The sequence below is a fragment of the Ruditapes philippinarum genome, unplaced genomic scaffold, assembly GCF_026571515.1.
Source record: "Ruditapes philippinarum isolate M1 unplaced genomic scaffold, ASM2657151v2 ctg5566_1_1_1_1, whole genome shotgun sequence".
Lineage (NCBI taxonomy): Eukaryota > Metazoa > Mollusca > Bivalvia > Venerida > Veneridae > Ruditapes > Ruditapes philippinarum.
This window is the reverse complement of record NW_026855726.1, coordinates 9,409-26,661: the sequence shown is the minus strand read 5'-3', so window position 1 is coordinate 26,661 and position 17,253 is coordinate 9,409. Positions and strand designations below refer to the sequence as shown.

Genomic DNA, 17,253 nt, shown 5'->3' with positions numbered 1-17,253 from the left:
TACTACCATCTACACATTAAGGTTGTTAATCCCTGGAAGTTTAAGCAAAATCTGCCATCCGGTTTAAGAGGAGTTGCGTTCACAAAATTTCTACATAGTATATAATGAAAAAATCAACAAAGGGCCATAATTCTGTTAAATTTGGTTGCAGCAAAAATTCCTTCCTTTACTGCCATCTACACATTAAGGTTGTTCATCCCTGGAAGTTTAAGCAAAATCTGCCATCCGGTTTAAGAGGAGTTGCATTCACAAAATTTCTACATAGTATATAGTGAAAAAATTAACAAAGGGCCATAATTCTGTTAAATTTGGTCGCAGCGAAAATTCCTTCCTTAACTACCATCTACACCTTAAGGTTGTTCATCCCTGTAAGTTTAAGCAAAATCTGCCATCTGGTTTAAGAGGAGTTGCGTTCACAAAATTTCTACATAGTATATAGTGAAAAAATCAACAAAGGGCCATAATTCTGTTAAATTTGGTTGCAGCAAAAATTCCTTCCTTTACTACCATCTACACATTAAGGTTGTTCATTCCTGTAAGTTTAAGCAAAATCTGCCATCCGGTTTAAGAGGAGTTGCGTTCACAAAATTTCTACATAGTATCTAGTGAAAAAATCAACAAAGGGCCATAATTCTGTTAAATTTAGTCGCAGCGAAAATTCCTTCCTTTACTACCATCTACACATTAAGGTTGTTCATCCCTGTAAGTTTAAGCAAAATCTGCCATACGGTTTAAGAGGAGTTGCGTTCACAAGATTTCGGGACGTACGGACGGACTGACGGACGGACAGACGGACTGACGGACGGACGGACAAGTGCAACGCTATATGCACCCACATTGTGGGGGCATAAAAATAACAAGAGGGCCATGATGGCCCTGAAGTCGCTCACCTGTATAAAGGCCCCCGGAGCGGGGCCAGTTTAAACCCCAGGGCTTTTATTTGAACAAACTTGGTAGACACCCATTAGAAGATGTTTCATGCTAAACATCTAAGGTCTAGCTGGTCAAGTTTTTTCTTTACACATATAGTTAAAAACAATGACACACCTGGGGCAGGGCCAGTTTTCACCAAAGGGCTTTTATTTGAACAATCTTTGTAGACACTTGCTAGAAAATGTTTCATGCTTAATAGCTAAACTCTAGCTATTCGGGTTTTTTCAAAGAAGATTTTTAAGTTTTTGCTATACACATATAAGGAAAATCAATGTCACCAGGGCTGGGCCAATTTTGACCCCAAGGCTTTTATTTGAACAAACTTTGTAGACACTCACTAGAAGATGCTTCGTGCTTAATATCTAAACTCTAGCTTTTTGACATTCTACATTCAATTGAAGTGGGTAAAAGGTGATCTCAGTTTTAAAAAGGTTTCCCAAAGCTCTGATCAGGTGACTTAGTTTCTGAACCTATTTGACCTATTAGTTTGAAATCTGCACTAGTTCTTGTTGTCATAATATGTTGACAAATGGTTATGTGAGTTCATGTGGCAAATCAAAATTAAACAAGAGGGTCATGATGGCCCTGAATACATCTTCTGACAGGAAGTAGGTTATAAGGTGAAGGTTAAAATTTAAACTATAACGTTACATATCTTTAAGTTTTAAGAGGGTAAATTTTTTAAGAAGAACTGGTAAGTGATGCAATGGCTGTTTTCTGGGCTCGCACCAGTGGTAAATTTTTTAAGAAGAACTGGTAAGTAAGGCTCGCAACAGATTTTATTGTGTAGAGATTCTTTCAGTACGGCAGTAGATAATCTTGTGATCTGACCAGTAAGTTTCTACTGTACCCACAGTGGCATCAATATTTGTTATTATCAAGTCTAATGCTGATAGATTATCAGTTGTAGGTTCATTAAGACGTAATCTACAGTTAAGCTTATCATACAAATACTGCAAAACACCCCTATGATACTTTAAAACATCAATATTAAAGTCACCTAGAATAACCAAAGGCTTTTGAGGTACCAAATGTGGAATGAGTTTTTCTGTCAGCACAGTGCGAAAAGCAGAATCAGACATTTTTGGTGATTTATACAATACCACAACTTGCATTTCACTTAATTCTCTTGCAACATTCAGAAGAACAAATTCAAAATTCTTGGAGCTAAAGCTGTCTGCAGATTTTATTAATACATCATCTTTGACATAAATAAGTAACCCATGCGGAGGTCTTTCAGATGTTGATGTAGTACACTGGTCATTGCGTATTAAATGGTATCCCTGTATCTGATAGGAAGAATCATTATCATTTTCATGTAATCTAGTTTCTGCCAATCCAATAATATCACAAGACAACAATCCCTGGTCATGTTTCACATCAATGAAATGCTTGTTTAATGACCTACAATTGTTGAATGCAATTTTAAAATCCATATTTGAAAATACATGTATAGATTCCAAGGGGACATAACACAATTCTAGAGAAGCATCTTTAAGCAATCTCTCCATTTCTGTTTTAACTTGTTCATCAACTTGTAAAGCCTGTTCATTAAAATTGAGAATTTGAAGCTTTTCTAAAGACCTTACTCTACTTAATGCAACATAATGAAGGTGAGGAACTTTTCGTGTTTTTCTTTGGGATAGGTCAATCACAACACTATCAAGTGTTGTTCCTTGTGCTCTATGAACTGATCTCCCAGCAGAAGGTTGTAATGGAAACTGGATTCTTTCAAAAGTTTTTTTGTTATATGTGAAGGTCCTTGTGATATCAAATGTTGGTGTCCAATTTTCATTTATTTGTGTGTGATAAAAGCCTCGATTTTTATATTTTAATCTAGTTCCACAACCAGCTTTCAAATCCACAAATTGTACCCATATGATACTAGGACGTTGTGTTTCCTTCAGTTTATACTCTATGAACTTTACAACACATGATGCACCATTTGCAAGTCCATCTTCAGTATTTGTATTGACTGTTAAATCATACAACATTCCTACAACAATATCCAATGAACAATGAAGATTAGCAGTTCTGTTTGGATCTGTGGGCAATCTTTTGATAGCCTCTTCTTGTTTATCCTTTGACAATTTTGGTGAAACAACAGAATCATGACAAAGAATGGACACTTTTTGATTGTTTGAACTGTTTAGAAGTGTGTCATTGAAAATATGCATGTAATAATTTTCAGCAAATAGATGTGGGGAGTTAACTTGATAATTCTTAGCACTGGATTCAACTTCACAACCTTTAAGGACCATTTTATCTTCTGTTGTCAGTGAGTTAATTCTCAGCCTGTTTAATAAGTCTGCAAATGGTAAATCATCCTTTTGTCTCATTACTTCTGACAACTCATACATAACAAACAGTTCTTTCCATAAGTTCATGGACAAAGATGCAGCATCACGACTTAAATCATTAAATATCCAACCACCATTTATAGGTTTTAATTGGAATAAATCTCCCACTGCGATAATGCTTACACCTCCAAATGGTTTGCGAGTACCTTTTAATTCTTGAAGTCTCTGATTTATGAAACTCATCATAGTATTACTAACCATTGAAATTTCATCAATTATGACAACAGATAAATCTCGATATTTGGATCTGAATGTATTTAAGCTGTCACATGTTAATGTTTGGTCAGACTGTTTGTATTTCTGTTTAAATGCGGACGAAATAGTAGAGCCGTTTATATTGAAAGCTGCTTTTCCAGTATATGCACACAAGAGTACCCTTATATCATCAGTATTTTCTCCTTCTTTCAAATTAAGCATTCTATATAGTGTTTGATACAATGCTCTTATAACAACACTTTTACCAACACCAGCACCACCAGAAAGAAATGTATATAAAGGTGCATCTTTTGTTTTTATCCAGTGAACAACATGATTGTAAAACTCTTTCTGTTTTGAGTTCAACGAACGCAGAAGAGCTCTGTACTCTTCATCTGGTAAAATATTTTCATTAGAACTGATTTGTGCAGATGAAATGGAACATCCAATTTCTATGCCAATATCATATTCTCTTTGTTCAGTAACTCTATCAGGATTGAAATATATAAATGTTTCTGACTCTACTGGTTCTTCTTCAGCAGTTTCTGCTTCTTCTTCCTGAGTTCCAGGAGCGATTTCATCATATGCATTATATTCTGCTTCAGCCATATTTCTTGCTAATTCTAACTCATCAATATGATGTTCATAACATGCACATTTTTCATTTACAGCATTTTGGACCGATTCATACTGTTCTTTGTATGTTGCAAAATGTCCAAGTAAATCTTTTTCTTCATTTCTCCATGGATAAAAAAGAAGTAGTTTTTCTCTATAATAGTTTTCTTCATCTGTTTTTTTATTAAATCTTACATACCTTATGATTTTTGAATTACGGCGTCTTCTGATTTTTATACCACTTTTCAGTATACAAATGTTTTGGCAATCATCAAAATATTCATCATCTGACATTCCAGCAATATTTTCATCATCATTTTGTTCTGAATAACCTATATCTTTTTTATCATCTGGGTAAACCACTTCTAATTGTGACACATAATCAGCTAAGCAATATTTATCTAGAGCCTTTGGACGTTTTGAATATCTTTTTATCACATTATCTGACATGATATCAGTTGAGTCTGCAGGCAACTCATCAAGATCAGACTTGGGTTTTAACAATTGTACTCTTTGGTTTGGTACAGAAGTGTTTATGAATACAACATCTCTTGTACTTCTGGTCAAGGGCATTTGCAAAACTAGATAGACAGCTTCCTGTGCACTCACTTCAACACTGTTCGAAAACACATTGCCAATGTGTCTTACTTGCCTTTTTATATCTAGGTTGCCATTTCTTGCTTCCTTTGCAGCAGCATACATAAGATTACTCATACCACGTTGTGATTTACTTATATATGAAACAATATACATGGCACAAGCATATGGATCCAAAACAAATTGTATGTCAGTGTTTGCTTTCCATGCTTTCAATACTACATCATTGTATAAATTTACACGTATCTCATTTGGATTTCTTTTCAAAAACACCTTGGGAGAATTTAATGAACTTCTAATGCATTTAATGTAATCATCCTCATTCATCTGTACAATATCTGACAAAAAATTCTCAAAAGACATATTATATCCATGTTTCTCATCATTCATTTTTTTCTGAATTTTTTCATATTGTTTGAGATATTTCTCCTTGTCATTTTCAAGTGGAAATAACACCATTGTTTTTTGCAGAGGTGGTAATGGATAACCAAAACGGCATATACGATCTTGTTTTTTTCTACACGTTCTTGAATGTTTATGGATTTGGATGTCTACCAAGGCCCCTACAAATTCATTGTTAACTGAACATTTTAAGTACTGGTCCACATATGCTGCTATCTCTTCAATTGAGTCTACATTTAATTTTGGAGCATTTTCTACCCACACAATCATATGAATATGTGGAGATCCACGTTGTTGGAATTCAACTCTATAAAAATAATCTGTCACTTTACCTAATGGTTTATGATCACTTTTAAGAACAGTATTTATAAAATTCTGAACTCTATGGTCAAAAAACCTAGAACAAGTAACTGGATCTGACTGAATCAATTTTATTTTTTGTTCCCAAGTGAGGTTTTCTATTTGTTCATCACTGTACTTATCTTTTTCATTTAGATTTGCAAGGATTTTAAGAAGATCTGTCCATCTGGTATCAGCAGAAGACAAGGACATAAACCAAGTTGGTATACCTAACTGTCTTAGCATTGCATAAACATCTTTCTTTCTGGATTCTAAGTAAGCTGGACTGTTTCTCAGCTGTTTGAACAAATAGTAACCTTGATCATTTTTTACAATTGTATCCATGCATTCACCATTTCTTGCCTGGGCAGCAGTTAATTTGTTTGTACCAGTCTGAATTCTTCTAACAGCTAAATTTGACTTGTCATTTAATTGTTTCATCTGTATTTTTTTTAATTTAAAAAATATGTTAGGCACACTGTTTGCTGCACGTCTATCTTGACTTCGAAGTTCCCACTTGGCAATGTCACCATAATGAACTGGTACTTTTCTTTGTTCATTATCAATACGCCTTTGACCGCAAAATATGCTAGGAAAACACAGATACTCTGAATCTTTATCTTGGAAAATACTAAGTGGTTGCTGACCCTCACCAGGTGCAAATGTAAAAGTAGCATGTCTGTTTTCAATATCTGCATCATCTAAAAGAGTGTCAATATTTCCAACATTTTCATTTAAAACTTCTTCAGCATCAGAGTCATATAAATCTTCTACTACTGAATGCAAAATTTTATTTTCGGTATTTTTTATTTTTGCACAGTCAATAACTTCACTAACACAGTCTTCAAAGTCAACAGTGCCCAGTGTTTTATATAGCTTAATATTTTCCTCAAAATATTTGTGCAATGTTTTGGACACATTATCACTGGAACAATGAGAATCATTATATGCATCTCTATTATCATCAGTGTCACACTCCGGCACAATTTCAGATGTTACTTTTGACTCAAAAAATTCATTTATGACTTCATTACAGTTTTCTGTTACATCCTTAATCCACTGCTCATCAATGTTAATATTTGCATTTTTATAAAGATTGCTTTTGTTCATCAACCAATGTAAAGCAACAAGTACTCGAAGTGGCCGAACATTTTCAGAAAATGCACAAGACTGAAAAGACATCTTTTTCTTTAATTTCACAGCTACAGTAATGTTTTCATTCATGGGTCTTGGTAGAGTGTTAACAACTGGTTGGATATCAACTGGAACATTAACAACATTCCCTTTTATAGATAACTGACGCCCCCTTGGTAGTTCTCTAATTTGCATAAATGGAATGCGCAAGGCTATTAAACGTTCTTCCAGAGGAAACAGATCCAATTCTTTTGGTTTTGTTGGCCACTCCATTCCATTTAAAACTGACAATGCAGGTAATCTCCCTTTTTTAATATTATGCTTACATGTAGCACATATCCATTCTTTATCATCTACTGACTTTAGACCAGTTAAGTACTTATTTTTGTCTTTAGAAGTCAAAGTAAGAACATCTGATACAGATTCCTTAAACCATGTCTGGTGGCATGAACTACAAACATAGATGGGACCTTCTTGTATGTTTTGATGGAACTTCGCAATACACACTTCAATATCATTACCACTTTTGTTTCGTTTTGCAGTTATCTTTTCTGCTTCTAAAAATAATGGATTTTTACGTTTTTCAGATTTTCTTTTACAATCTAGTATTTTTTCTTTGCTTTTGTTTCTTTCATCTAATCTCCGCTGTTGCTTAGCAACTCTTTCTTTTTCTAATATGTATGGATTTAACCTTGCCTTTCGTTTTGATTTATTCTGTACATCAGTTTCTTTTTGTTTGAATGCTTCATTCGATCGGGCCTTTTGTTTTGATTTATTTTGTATCTCAATTTCTTTATGCTTGAATTCTTCGTTTGACCTTGCCTTTCGTTTTGATTTATTTTGTATCTCAATTTCTTTATGCTTGAATTCTTCGTCTGACCTTGCCTTTCGTTTTGATTTATTTTGTATCTCAATTTCTTTATGCTTGAATTCTTCGTCTGACCTTGCCTTTCGTTTTGATTTATTTTGTATCTCAATTTCTTTATGCTTGAATTCTTCGTCTGACCTTGCCTTTCGTTTTGATTTATTTTGTATCTCAATTTCTTTATGCTTGAATTCTTCGTCTAACCTTGCCTTTCGTTTTGATTTATTTTGTATCTCAATTTCTTTATGCTTGAATTCAGGACATTTTCGAGATTCTTGTTTTGCTTTTTTCTCTTGCTCTAGTATAAGTGGATCAAACCTCGCCTTTTTTTTGGACTTATTCTGTATCTCTATTTCTTTATGCTTGAATTCTTCGTCTGACCTTGCCTTTCGTTTCGATTTATTTTGTATCTTAACTTCTTTATTTTTGAATTCAGGACATTTTCGACATTCTTGTTTTGCTATTTTCTCTTGTTCTAGTTTAAGTGGATCTAATCTTGCCTTTCGTTTTGACCTTAATGTGAATTCTTTATCTTTTACTTTGAATTGATCACTTTGCCTTCGCTTTTGCATGTACAGTCTCATGTAGGCTTTTCTATCACTTTCTCCTTTTTTATCCTTCTGTTGCTGTTTTTGGTATTGGTGTTTAAAGTACTTCCCAATAAGTATTGTATCATTTTTCATTTTTGTCTTAAGCCCAACTGCAGGATAACTATATGTATTTTCTTTTACTTTATGGTAAACAGACTGTTGCTTAATGCTTTTTTTTACTACTTCACATGATTGTTCATTACTTGGCATGACAGAAATGTTACTGAATTTCTTTTGCTTTTTGTAAGAAACTGTTTGCCAAAGATCATCAGCTTCAGTTTTACTGTTATCAGATATTTTCTGCTGATCTTTAATGTACATATTATGATATTGTGAATTGCATTTAACTACACTAAAATTCAAAGGCAATATTTCATATTGACTCATTATATCAATATTTGCACTTTCATACATAGCATACATAAATGTCACAAGGTCTTCAAGTTTATCAAAGGACATCAAAACAGACTTTCCATCAACATTTGACAGTCCATATTCTCCATGTGAATGTGAATCAAACAGCCAAAACTCTTCATCTTTAAGAAACACAGCAGAACAAATTGATCCTATCATGACCAATGCGTGGTGTGCACTCTGAAATGCTTCATGCAAGGCTTGATGTAAAGTTGGCAAGTCTGTATCTCCAAAATGCTGAATTGTCATTCCTGATACAATGTTTCCTTTTCTTATTTCTACCACTTTGGACAAAACATTTACTTGATCAGGCATTTCGTCAAGACTTAACAATCGGTGCTTAAATTTACCAAGTTGTTTTAAATTATTAACAACATCCCTGTACAGCATATCTCCAATGTTTAGTACCTCATCAATATTTTCTGTTGTTATCAAATCAGAATATTTTGAATATATTAAAGCACATAATGAGTTAATAGTGCATTGACTACCTCTAGTTTGAATAGAAAATCTATTATTTGCTTGACTGAAAGAACCAAATACTAAGGACAAGCAACTGAAGGGCATACCAGTGCAATAGGTCTCACAGGACTGACCCACAATTTTTCCTTGATCTTTTTGCATTGCAGAAGATGTATTGCATACTCTTTGATTCAAATTTGAATTCTGAGATAATATTTGTTCCATTTCGGAATATATAGCATTTGTTTTGTTTGTGTTTGCCGTACTGATGAACGGACTTTCGTTTGCCGTACAGATGAACGGACTTTCAAGCGCCCTGAATGCTGGTGCGTTGACCAGACCTACATCAGGTGCTTTTTGGGCTCTGAATGCCGTCACATTGAACGGACCTACATCAGTTGCCCCAGCGACCATGTCTGCCGGCACGATGACCGGACCTATGACAGGTGCTGATGGGGCCCTGTCTGCCGGCACGATGACCGGACTTATGACAGGGACTACATCCGGATCTTCTGCCAACATCTGCTCCCTATTCACCAATACTGCCCTCCTGGCCTTTGCCTTCTTCCATGCTTTACTAAGTGGCATGTCTAACTGAAACGATAAATAAGCAAGAGATAGTATACAGATCTTTGAAACATATTTTACAACAAAAAAAAACATGTTTAAATCATGAATTTTTTTTTTTTGGATGAAAAAAAAAATCAGGCACAAAAGACATATTTTTATGTTTATGAGTTAACAAAGATATTGCATTTCATTAAATCTGGATGTAAGTTGCTTTAATTCACATTGGCTTATACTGATTAAGTTGATGATATTTAAATTGGAATGAACAGGATCAATAAAATACTAAAACTACTTCATCTTGACTTTCTTCTTTATAACAAGCAAAGTCAGTCTTGAAACTCATTGCTACTGATTACCACAATTAATTTATGCCAAGACATACCTTTCTTATGCTGGAAGGCTATCACTGGAGCAGTTCTCAAACAACGCTGTGGCAGAAGCACTTTAAAGTTTCAGAAACACTGAAGTGTCACAACTTGATGTCACAAAGTATTAAGTGTCACAAGCACTATTAAGTGTCACAGGCACTATTAAGTTAACAATGTATTACACGTCACAAGCACAATCCAGAATCACAAATATGCTGTCTCTGTTAAATATCACAATGTTATTTCACAATAAATATTGTTTATCTGTAGCTATCTTTCAAATAGTCTCTTCTATAAATGTTTGTGTCCAATGGGACGATACTATGAAAAATATAATATATTATACCCACCTGGCACAGAAGACACACAAGATACTTGTTTAAGATATACAATTTATAAACTTTATTTAAATAATATCTATCACAATTGTTCCTTTAAATGCACCTTCATACATGTATGTAAAACTCTTTTTTCTAAAAACAGGAGCAAAAGTAATAAATATTTATTTTACTTTACATTTTTACTTAAATCAGAAGGAAATTGTATAACAAAGATAAAATAAGCACAAGCATGGTCAGCCAGGTGGTAACATTCCAGTATGTAAGAGACCCTCTTAACTCACTGATGAAATAATTTAGGATCAAATCTGATCAACTAAGCATGAAAGGAGTAAATATAAACAAATAATGTAAGAATAAATTTATGATTATAAAAATGAAATTTATAATTATCAAATAGAATTTCATCAATGGCACATTTTTTGGTAAGGTTGGTCTCTTTTCATTTAGTTTAATGGAATATGCACTAATAAATATGCCGTTCAATATCACTGTACTGTTCTGTATCGCTATGCAAATATAAAAACAAACAAGATCAAATAAAATCATTTCATTTTGGTGAATAACAGAGTTTACTACATACATGTAGGGAAATCAATGACCCCCCGCCCCTCGGCGGGGCAAACTTTAACCCTAGGACATTAATTTACACAAACTTGGTAGACACCCATTAGAAGATGTTTCATGCTAAATATCTAAGCTCTAGCTCTTTATTTTTTTAAAAGAAGATTTTTAAAATTTTTACTTTATACATACATGGAAAAACAATGACCCCCCTGGGGCAGGGCCAATTTTAAACCTAGGACATTTATTTAAACAAACTTGGTAGACATCCATTAGAACATGTTTCATGCTAAATATCGTAGCTCTAGCTCTTTGGGTTTTTTAAAAGAAGATTTTTAAGTTTTTACTATATACATATATGGAAAAACAATGACCCCCCTGGGGCGGGGCCAATTTTGACTCCAGGGCTTTTATTTGAATAAACTTGGTAGACACTCACTAGAAGATGTTTCATGCCAAATATCACAGCTCTAGCTATTTTGGTTCTTTATAAGAAGATTTTTAAGTTTTTACTATATACATATATGGAAAAACAATGACCCCCCCCCCCCCTGGGGCAAGGTCAATTTTGACCCCAGGGCTTTTATTTCAACAAACTTGGTAAACACTCACTAGAAGATGGTTCATGCAAAATATCTTAGCTCTAGCTCTTTGGGTTCTTTAAAAGAAGATTTTAAAGTTTTTACTATATACATATATGGAAAAACAATGACCCCCCCTGGGGCGGGGCCAATTTTGACCCCAGGGCTTTTATTTCAACAAACTTGGTAGACACTCACTAGAAGATGGTTCATGCCAAATATCTAAGCTGTAGCTTCTTTGGTTTTTTAAAAGAAGATTTTTGAAGTTTTTTCTTTTGGTTGCCATGGCAACCAGAGTTCTGCATGGAATTAAATTCTTTGAACAATTTTTAAAGGTGACCATCAAAGGAACATTCCTGTGAAGTTTGAATGAAATTGGCTCAGCGGTTTATGAGGAGATGTCGTTTAAAGTAAAAGTTTACGGACGACGGACGGACGACGGACGGACGGACGGACGCCGGACGAAAAGCGATCACAAAAGCTCACCCTGTCACTTTGTGACAGGTGAGCTAAAAAAGGGCCATAATTATGTTAAATTTGGTCGCAGCAAAAATTCCTTCCCTTACTACCATCTACACATTAAGGTTGTTCATTCCTGTAAGTTTAAGCAAAATCTGCCATCCGGTTTAAGAGGAGTTGCGTTCACAAAATTTTTACATAGTATATAGTGAAAAAATCAACAAAGGGCCATAATTCTATTAAATTTGGTTGCAGCAAAAATTCCTTCCTTTACTACCATCTACACATTAAGGTTATTCATCCCTGTAAGTTTAAGCAAATTCTGCCATCCGGTTTAAGAGGAGTTGCGTTCACAAAATTTCTACATAGTATCTAGTGAAAAAATCAACAAAGGGCCATAATTCTATTAAATTTGGTTGCAGCAAAAATTCCTTCCTTTACTACCATCTACACATTAAGGTTATTCATCCCTGTAAGTTTAAGCAAATTCTGCCATCCGGTTTAAGAGGAGTTGCGTTCACAAAATTTCTACATAGTATCTAATGAAAAAATCAACAAAGGGCCATAATTCTGTTAAATTTGGTCGCAGCGAAAATTCCTACCTTTACTACCATCTACACATTAAGGTTGTTCATCCCTGTAAGTTTAAGCAAAATCTGCCATCCGGTTTAAGAGGAGTTGCATTCACAAGATTTCGGGACGTACGGACGGACGGACGGACGTTCTCACAGGATAGTAATTATGTGGCTACTCTATTGTTCTCTCTATTGTTCTTTTAGCCACGCAAAAGAAAATAGCCACATAAAAACATTATGGAATGAATGACATCAAAGAGAACCTATTGTCCCTCTAGCCACATAATTACTCTCCTGTGAGTGCGGATTGACGGACGGACGGACAAGTGCAACGCTATATGCTCCCACATTGTGGGGGCATAAAAATTGGGTTAGTTCATGACTTTGATGCATCACAGTATTCTTTAAACACTGCATATAAACGTCAAAATTCAGGGAAAAGTGTGTGTATGTATTCCTAACATCAATAGAAAATATGACGTCATTTGCCCTATTATAACGGTTGTAAACAAACATTTCTGTGTGGTCGTCAATACTGTAATTACGTGAAAATGTCAGTCGCTAAACGTCTGGAAATACAGACGATCAGTAAATTTTGGGCAAGTTTTGGTAAAACACCCACATAATTATACACTACAGCCTCATTATAACACTCATGGTGGGGTCCAATGTCTTAACACTGCGTTTTTACGAGGCTCTCATTAGAACGCTCATTACCACATTACCCCACCCATCGCATATAATTTATATATAACGCTGACGTTTTTTACTTACTGTTAAATGAATATCGACATTATCTTTTTCTTAAACAATTCAATGATGTAAACTAGGGATGGCAACGAATACCAAAATCAATACTCGAGTACTCGGTCATTTTTCCGATCGAGTACTCGGTTACTCGGATGATTTCCAATGATCTTTAAAATTTTACCACACAATACCAACACCGTCTGCATGCTACTTTCGTTTTCTATTTTAATTCATAGAATTCGTAACTATAGATAGGAATGCAAGAAATACATATATAAATATAATAAACATATGAATACAAATTTTCTTCCTAAAATACAGGATGAACTTGAAGCGCAAATACGCTTCAACGGATAGAAAATTCCGTATTATGTTAGTGGAAAATACGAAGCCATATATGGAAGTGCCGGACTATTTTTGACGTTGGTTCCGATCTTAGCTGTGTATAAACGTAGCACTTGGAAACGGAAACCAAAATTATAAAAGGCGTGGCTGGTTTTGCAAAAATTACGTATTCATCCGTCGGTCATAAATTTATTTTTTGACAGGTACATTTCATTTTCTGAAATTTCTTATAGAAGTGTAGTATTATGAAAATCATTTATAATTCAAACGAAAAGGTATATATTAAAAGGAAAATTATGTTGTAGTAGCTTTCTGAGCCTATGCAATTTTCTTCTCGCAATGTTGGAAAATTGATATTTCGGTCTCGCGGGATATCATTTTTTTTCACCGCTGCTCGTAGCAAAAGAAAGCTACAACATAATATTCTGTATATATTTTCGTTTTTATAATAAACAAGTTTCAGCTTCAAACTGTCTAATATTTTAAGGTGATTAAATATCATAAGAGGCCGACTGGCGTAAACAACACAGGACTGTGTTCAATCCCATACGCGTGTCAAACTGCTGATCGCCTCGTTAAACTTACCATATCATTTTCACACCTCTGCAAGGATGTTTTGATTGCATTTAACAAGTATTTCAACAGATACGTGTACATTTCCGAATTTCTGAACTAATCTTTCTTAAAATCGCAAAAAGTAGAAATAACATATATTTTTCCGAGTAATCGAATATCAATTTTGTTAACCGATATTCGGACGTTCGATCGAGTACTCGGTTAACCGGTTACTCGTTGCCATCCCTAATGTAAACACATACCGGTATTATATTCACAAATAATACTAATTATATTTAAAAGAAACAAAAAACTTTCGAAAGAAAAACATAAATCATGAATGTTGTGTAAACAGTTAGCCATTACTGTAATGACATTTGATTAATTAGGGGACACAACTAAAGCTAGACTGTAAATTACACTGAAATTTTACAGTCCAGCTTAAATTGTGTCCCCTAGTTAATCAAGAGCCAATTACTACCTGTCTTGGCCGCTCTATTTACAGTGCAGGATTTTAAATTGATTTTTGGCTTGTGTGGGTTATTTAATTCAGCGAAGTTTACATGTCAAAGATATGTGTGTGAATTTTAGTTTATTTATACTCACCACCGGTTGCCCATGTCACAGTTATGATATGAATTTGAGATTTTGGAAACAATTGGATGCCTGACTGATGGATAGGTAAAAAAACAAAAGAGCGGATAAACGCTTACCTGGGCATGTTTTTCACACCTTTGGCGATAATAAATGTCCTATTACAATTGTTTATTGTACTTGACTGACAAATTGAACAAGTGTTATAGTGTTATATAAATCTAGATCTACTTAATATCTTTTTTTCATTTTTTTGGAAAAAAAATTTTTCTTGGGAGCCAAGGTCTATGAGCGCTATACTGAGATTAGCGTTATAACGAAGAGTGATATATCGAGGCTACAGTGTACCTACAAAGAATTTAAAAGGGCAAGGCTGACAAGTTCAGTGTCATGAAGTCTGGTTTTTGAATGGCACAAATGCTCTGTAGAGGGTCGAGAGGAGGTAGATGATGACAACTTGTTAGGCAAATGTTCTTCCATAATGCCGGCGCATGTGACAAGGGTTGTCCAATATACTCAAGCACTGGTGGAATATGTTAGATGTACGTTGCATAAGAACAAAAAAAACCTACAAAATACTTCGCATCAATCATTCCTCTATTGAGAGTAAAACAAATTATGTCATAAAAAGCAAATGCCGCTTTAAAAGTGACAAAAAATTAATACAATCACAGTAATGCACTATCCCACTTTTTTGTCGTGGGCCGGTATTACGTTACTTTGGTAACTTAATGACAATTCTTTTTCACGACACACCACTTACAAAGTTTTTTCTTATGTTTTCTTATTTGAGACAGATTTCAGATTTCTTCTTCAAGTGATACATAATTCATGTTTTTTATCAATAACTCTCACAACAATAACTGCAGTGCACAATTATTTTGGACAACCCTTGTAGTAGGAAGTAATCCAACAAAGCAACAAAGAGCAACCTTGAACATGATTGATGGTTAAAAAAGGACCTGAGATGATAAAACCATGTAATAATAAGGAAGAGCGATTTCAATCTTAAAATATTATGGATACAATTAATTTTGTTGAAAAATACTAAGGTACGGAAACATATTTATCACTAGTTTTGACATGTTTGTTTCTGATGTATATAAGGAAGCAAGATACAGAGGCGGAGGAATATCAAAGAAATGACAAATTTTTACTAGGAAACCAAAATAGTATTTCAATTGACCACTTTTTCAGAAATAGTTTTAAATCTTATTACAATTCAGATGCGTTCAAAGGGTCCATCATGTTTGTTAAAGATCCTGTAACACAATTTTTTCATGGTTTTATTTCATAAATATGATGCTTAAATTAAGATTTGTCAATATTGTAAGTTCCAATAAGCATTATTTATAAAGATATTACCAAATTTAACATTTCATGTAAATAAAGGGAGGTAATAAGAAATTTATTTTCTATAAATTCTTAGTCAAATTTTTCAATTAGAAATGAATGCATGTAATTAATTGGTATATATTTTTTTTGCAATTGTGGTATACACATAGTAACAATATCAATCACAAAACATACAGGATCTTTAACAAAATCAGTGGACAATCACTGACACAATATTTTTTTTTGTTATGCCCCCACAGAGTGGGAGCATATAGCGTTGCACTTGTCCGTCCGTACGTCTGTCCGTCCGTCCGTACGTCCCGAAATCTTGTGAACGCAACTCCTCTTAAACCGGATGGCAGATTTTGCTTAAACTTACAGGGATGATCAACCTTAATGTGTAGATGGTAGTAAAGGAAGGAATTTTTGCTGCGATCAAATTTAACAGAATTATGGCCCTTTGTTGATTTTTTCACCATAGACCATATAGAAATTTTGTGAACGCAACTCCTCTTAAACCGGATGGCAGATTTTGCTTAAACTTCCAGGGATGATCAACCTTAATGTGTAGATGGTATTAAAGGAAGGAATTTTTGCTGCGACCAAATTTAACAGAATTATGGCCCTTTGTTGATTTTTTCACTATATACCATATAGAAATTTTGTGAACGCAACTCCTCTTAAACCGGATGGCAGATTTTGCTTAAACTTTCAGGGATGATCAACCTTAATGTGTAGATGGTAGTAAAGGAAGGAATTTTTGCTGCCACCAAATTTAACTAAATTATGGCCCTTTGTTGATTTTTTCACTATATACCATATAGAAATTTTGTGAACGCAACTCCTCTTTAACCGGATGGCAGATTTTGCTTAAACTTCCAGGGATGATCAACCTTAATGTGTAGATGGTAGTAAAGGAAGGAATTTTTGCTGCGACCAAATTTAACAGAATTATGGCCCTTTGTTGATTTTTTTCACTATATGCCATATAGAAATTTTGTGAACGCAACTCCTCTTAAACCGGATGGCAGAGTTTGCTTAAACTTCCAGGGATGAACAACCTTAATGTGTAGATGGTAGTAAAGGAAGGAATTTTTGCTGTGACCAAATTTAACAGAATTATGGCCCTTTGTTGATTTTTTCACTATATACCATATATAAATTGTCAGTGGGGGCATCCGTGTCCTTTGGACACAGTTCTAGTTTGTTTTGTTTTGGGTTTTACGTCACATCGACACAGTATAGGTCATATCGCGACGTTCCAGCTTTACTGGTGGAGGAAGACCTCAGGTGCCCTTCTGTGCATTATTTCA

The 17,253-nt window shown here is 34.4% G+C and overlaps 1 protein-coding gene across 1 annotated transcript; it reads right to left on the bottom strand.

Moving 5' to 3' along the window:
• Window positions 1-852: 852 nt before the first annotated feature.
• On the bottom strand, window positions 853-12,690 carry LOC132744234 (uncharacterized). Its single transcript, XM_060732885.1, has 2 exons — window positions 9,859-12,690; window positions 853-9,500 (listed from the first exon to the last, which is right to left on the bottom strand). The coding sequence occupies exon 2, from the start codon at window positions 9,492-9,494 to the stop codon at window positions 1,713-1,715; it is 7,782 nt and encodes a 2,593-aa protein (XP_060588868.1). The 5' UTR covers window positions 9,495-9,500; window positions 9,859-12,690; the 3' UTR covers window positions 853-1,712.
• Window positions 12,691-17,253: the final 4,563 nt, after the last annotated feature.

Excerpts from the sequence above, each read along its gene's own strand:
- LOC132744234 (XM_060732885.1), bottom strand. The coding sequence starts at position 9,494 with ATGCCACTTAGTAAAGCATGGAAGAAGGCAAAGGCCAGGAGGGCAGTA.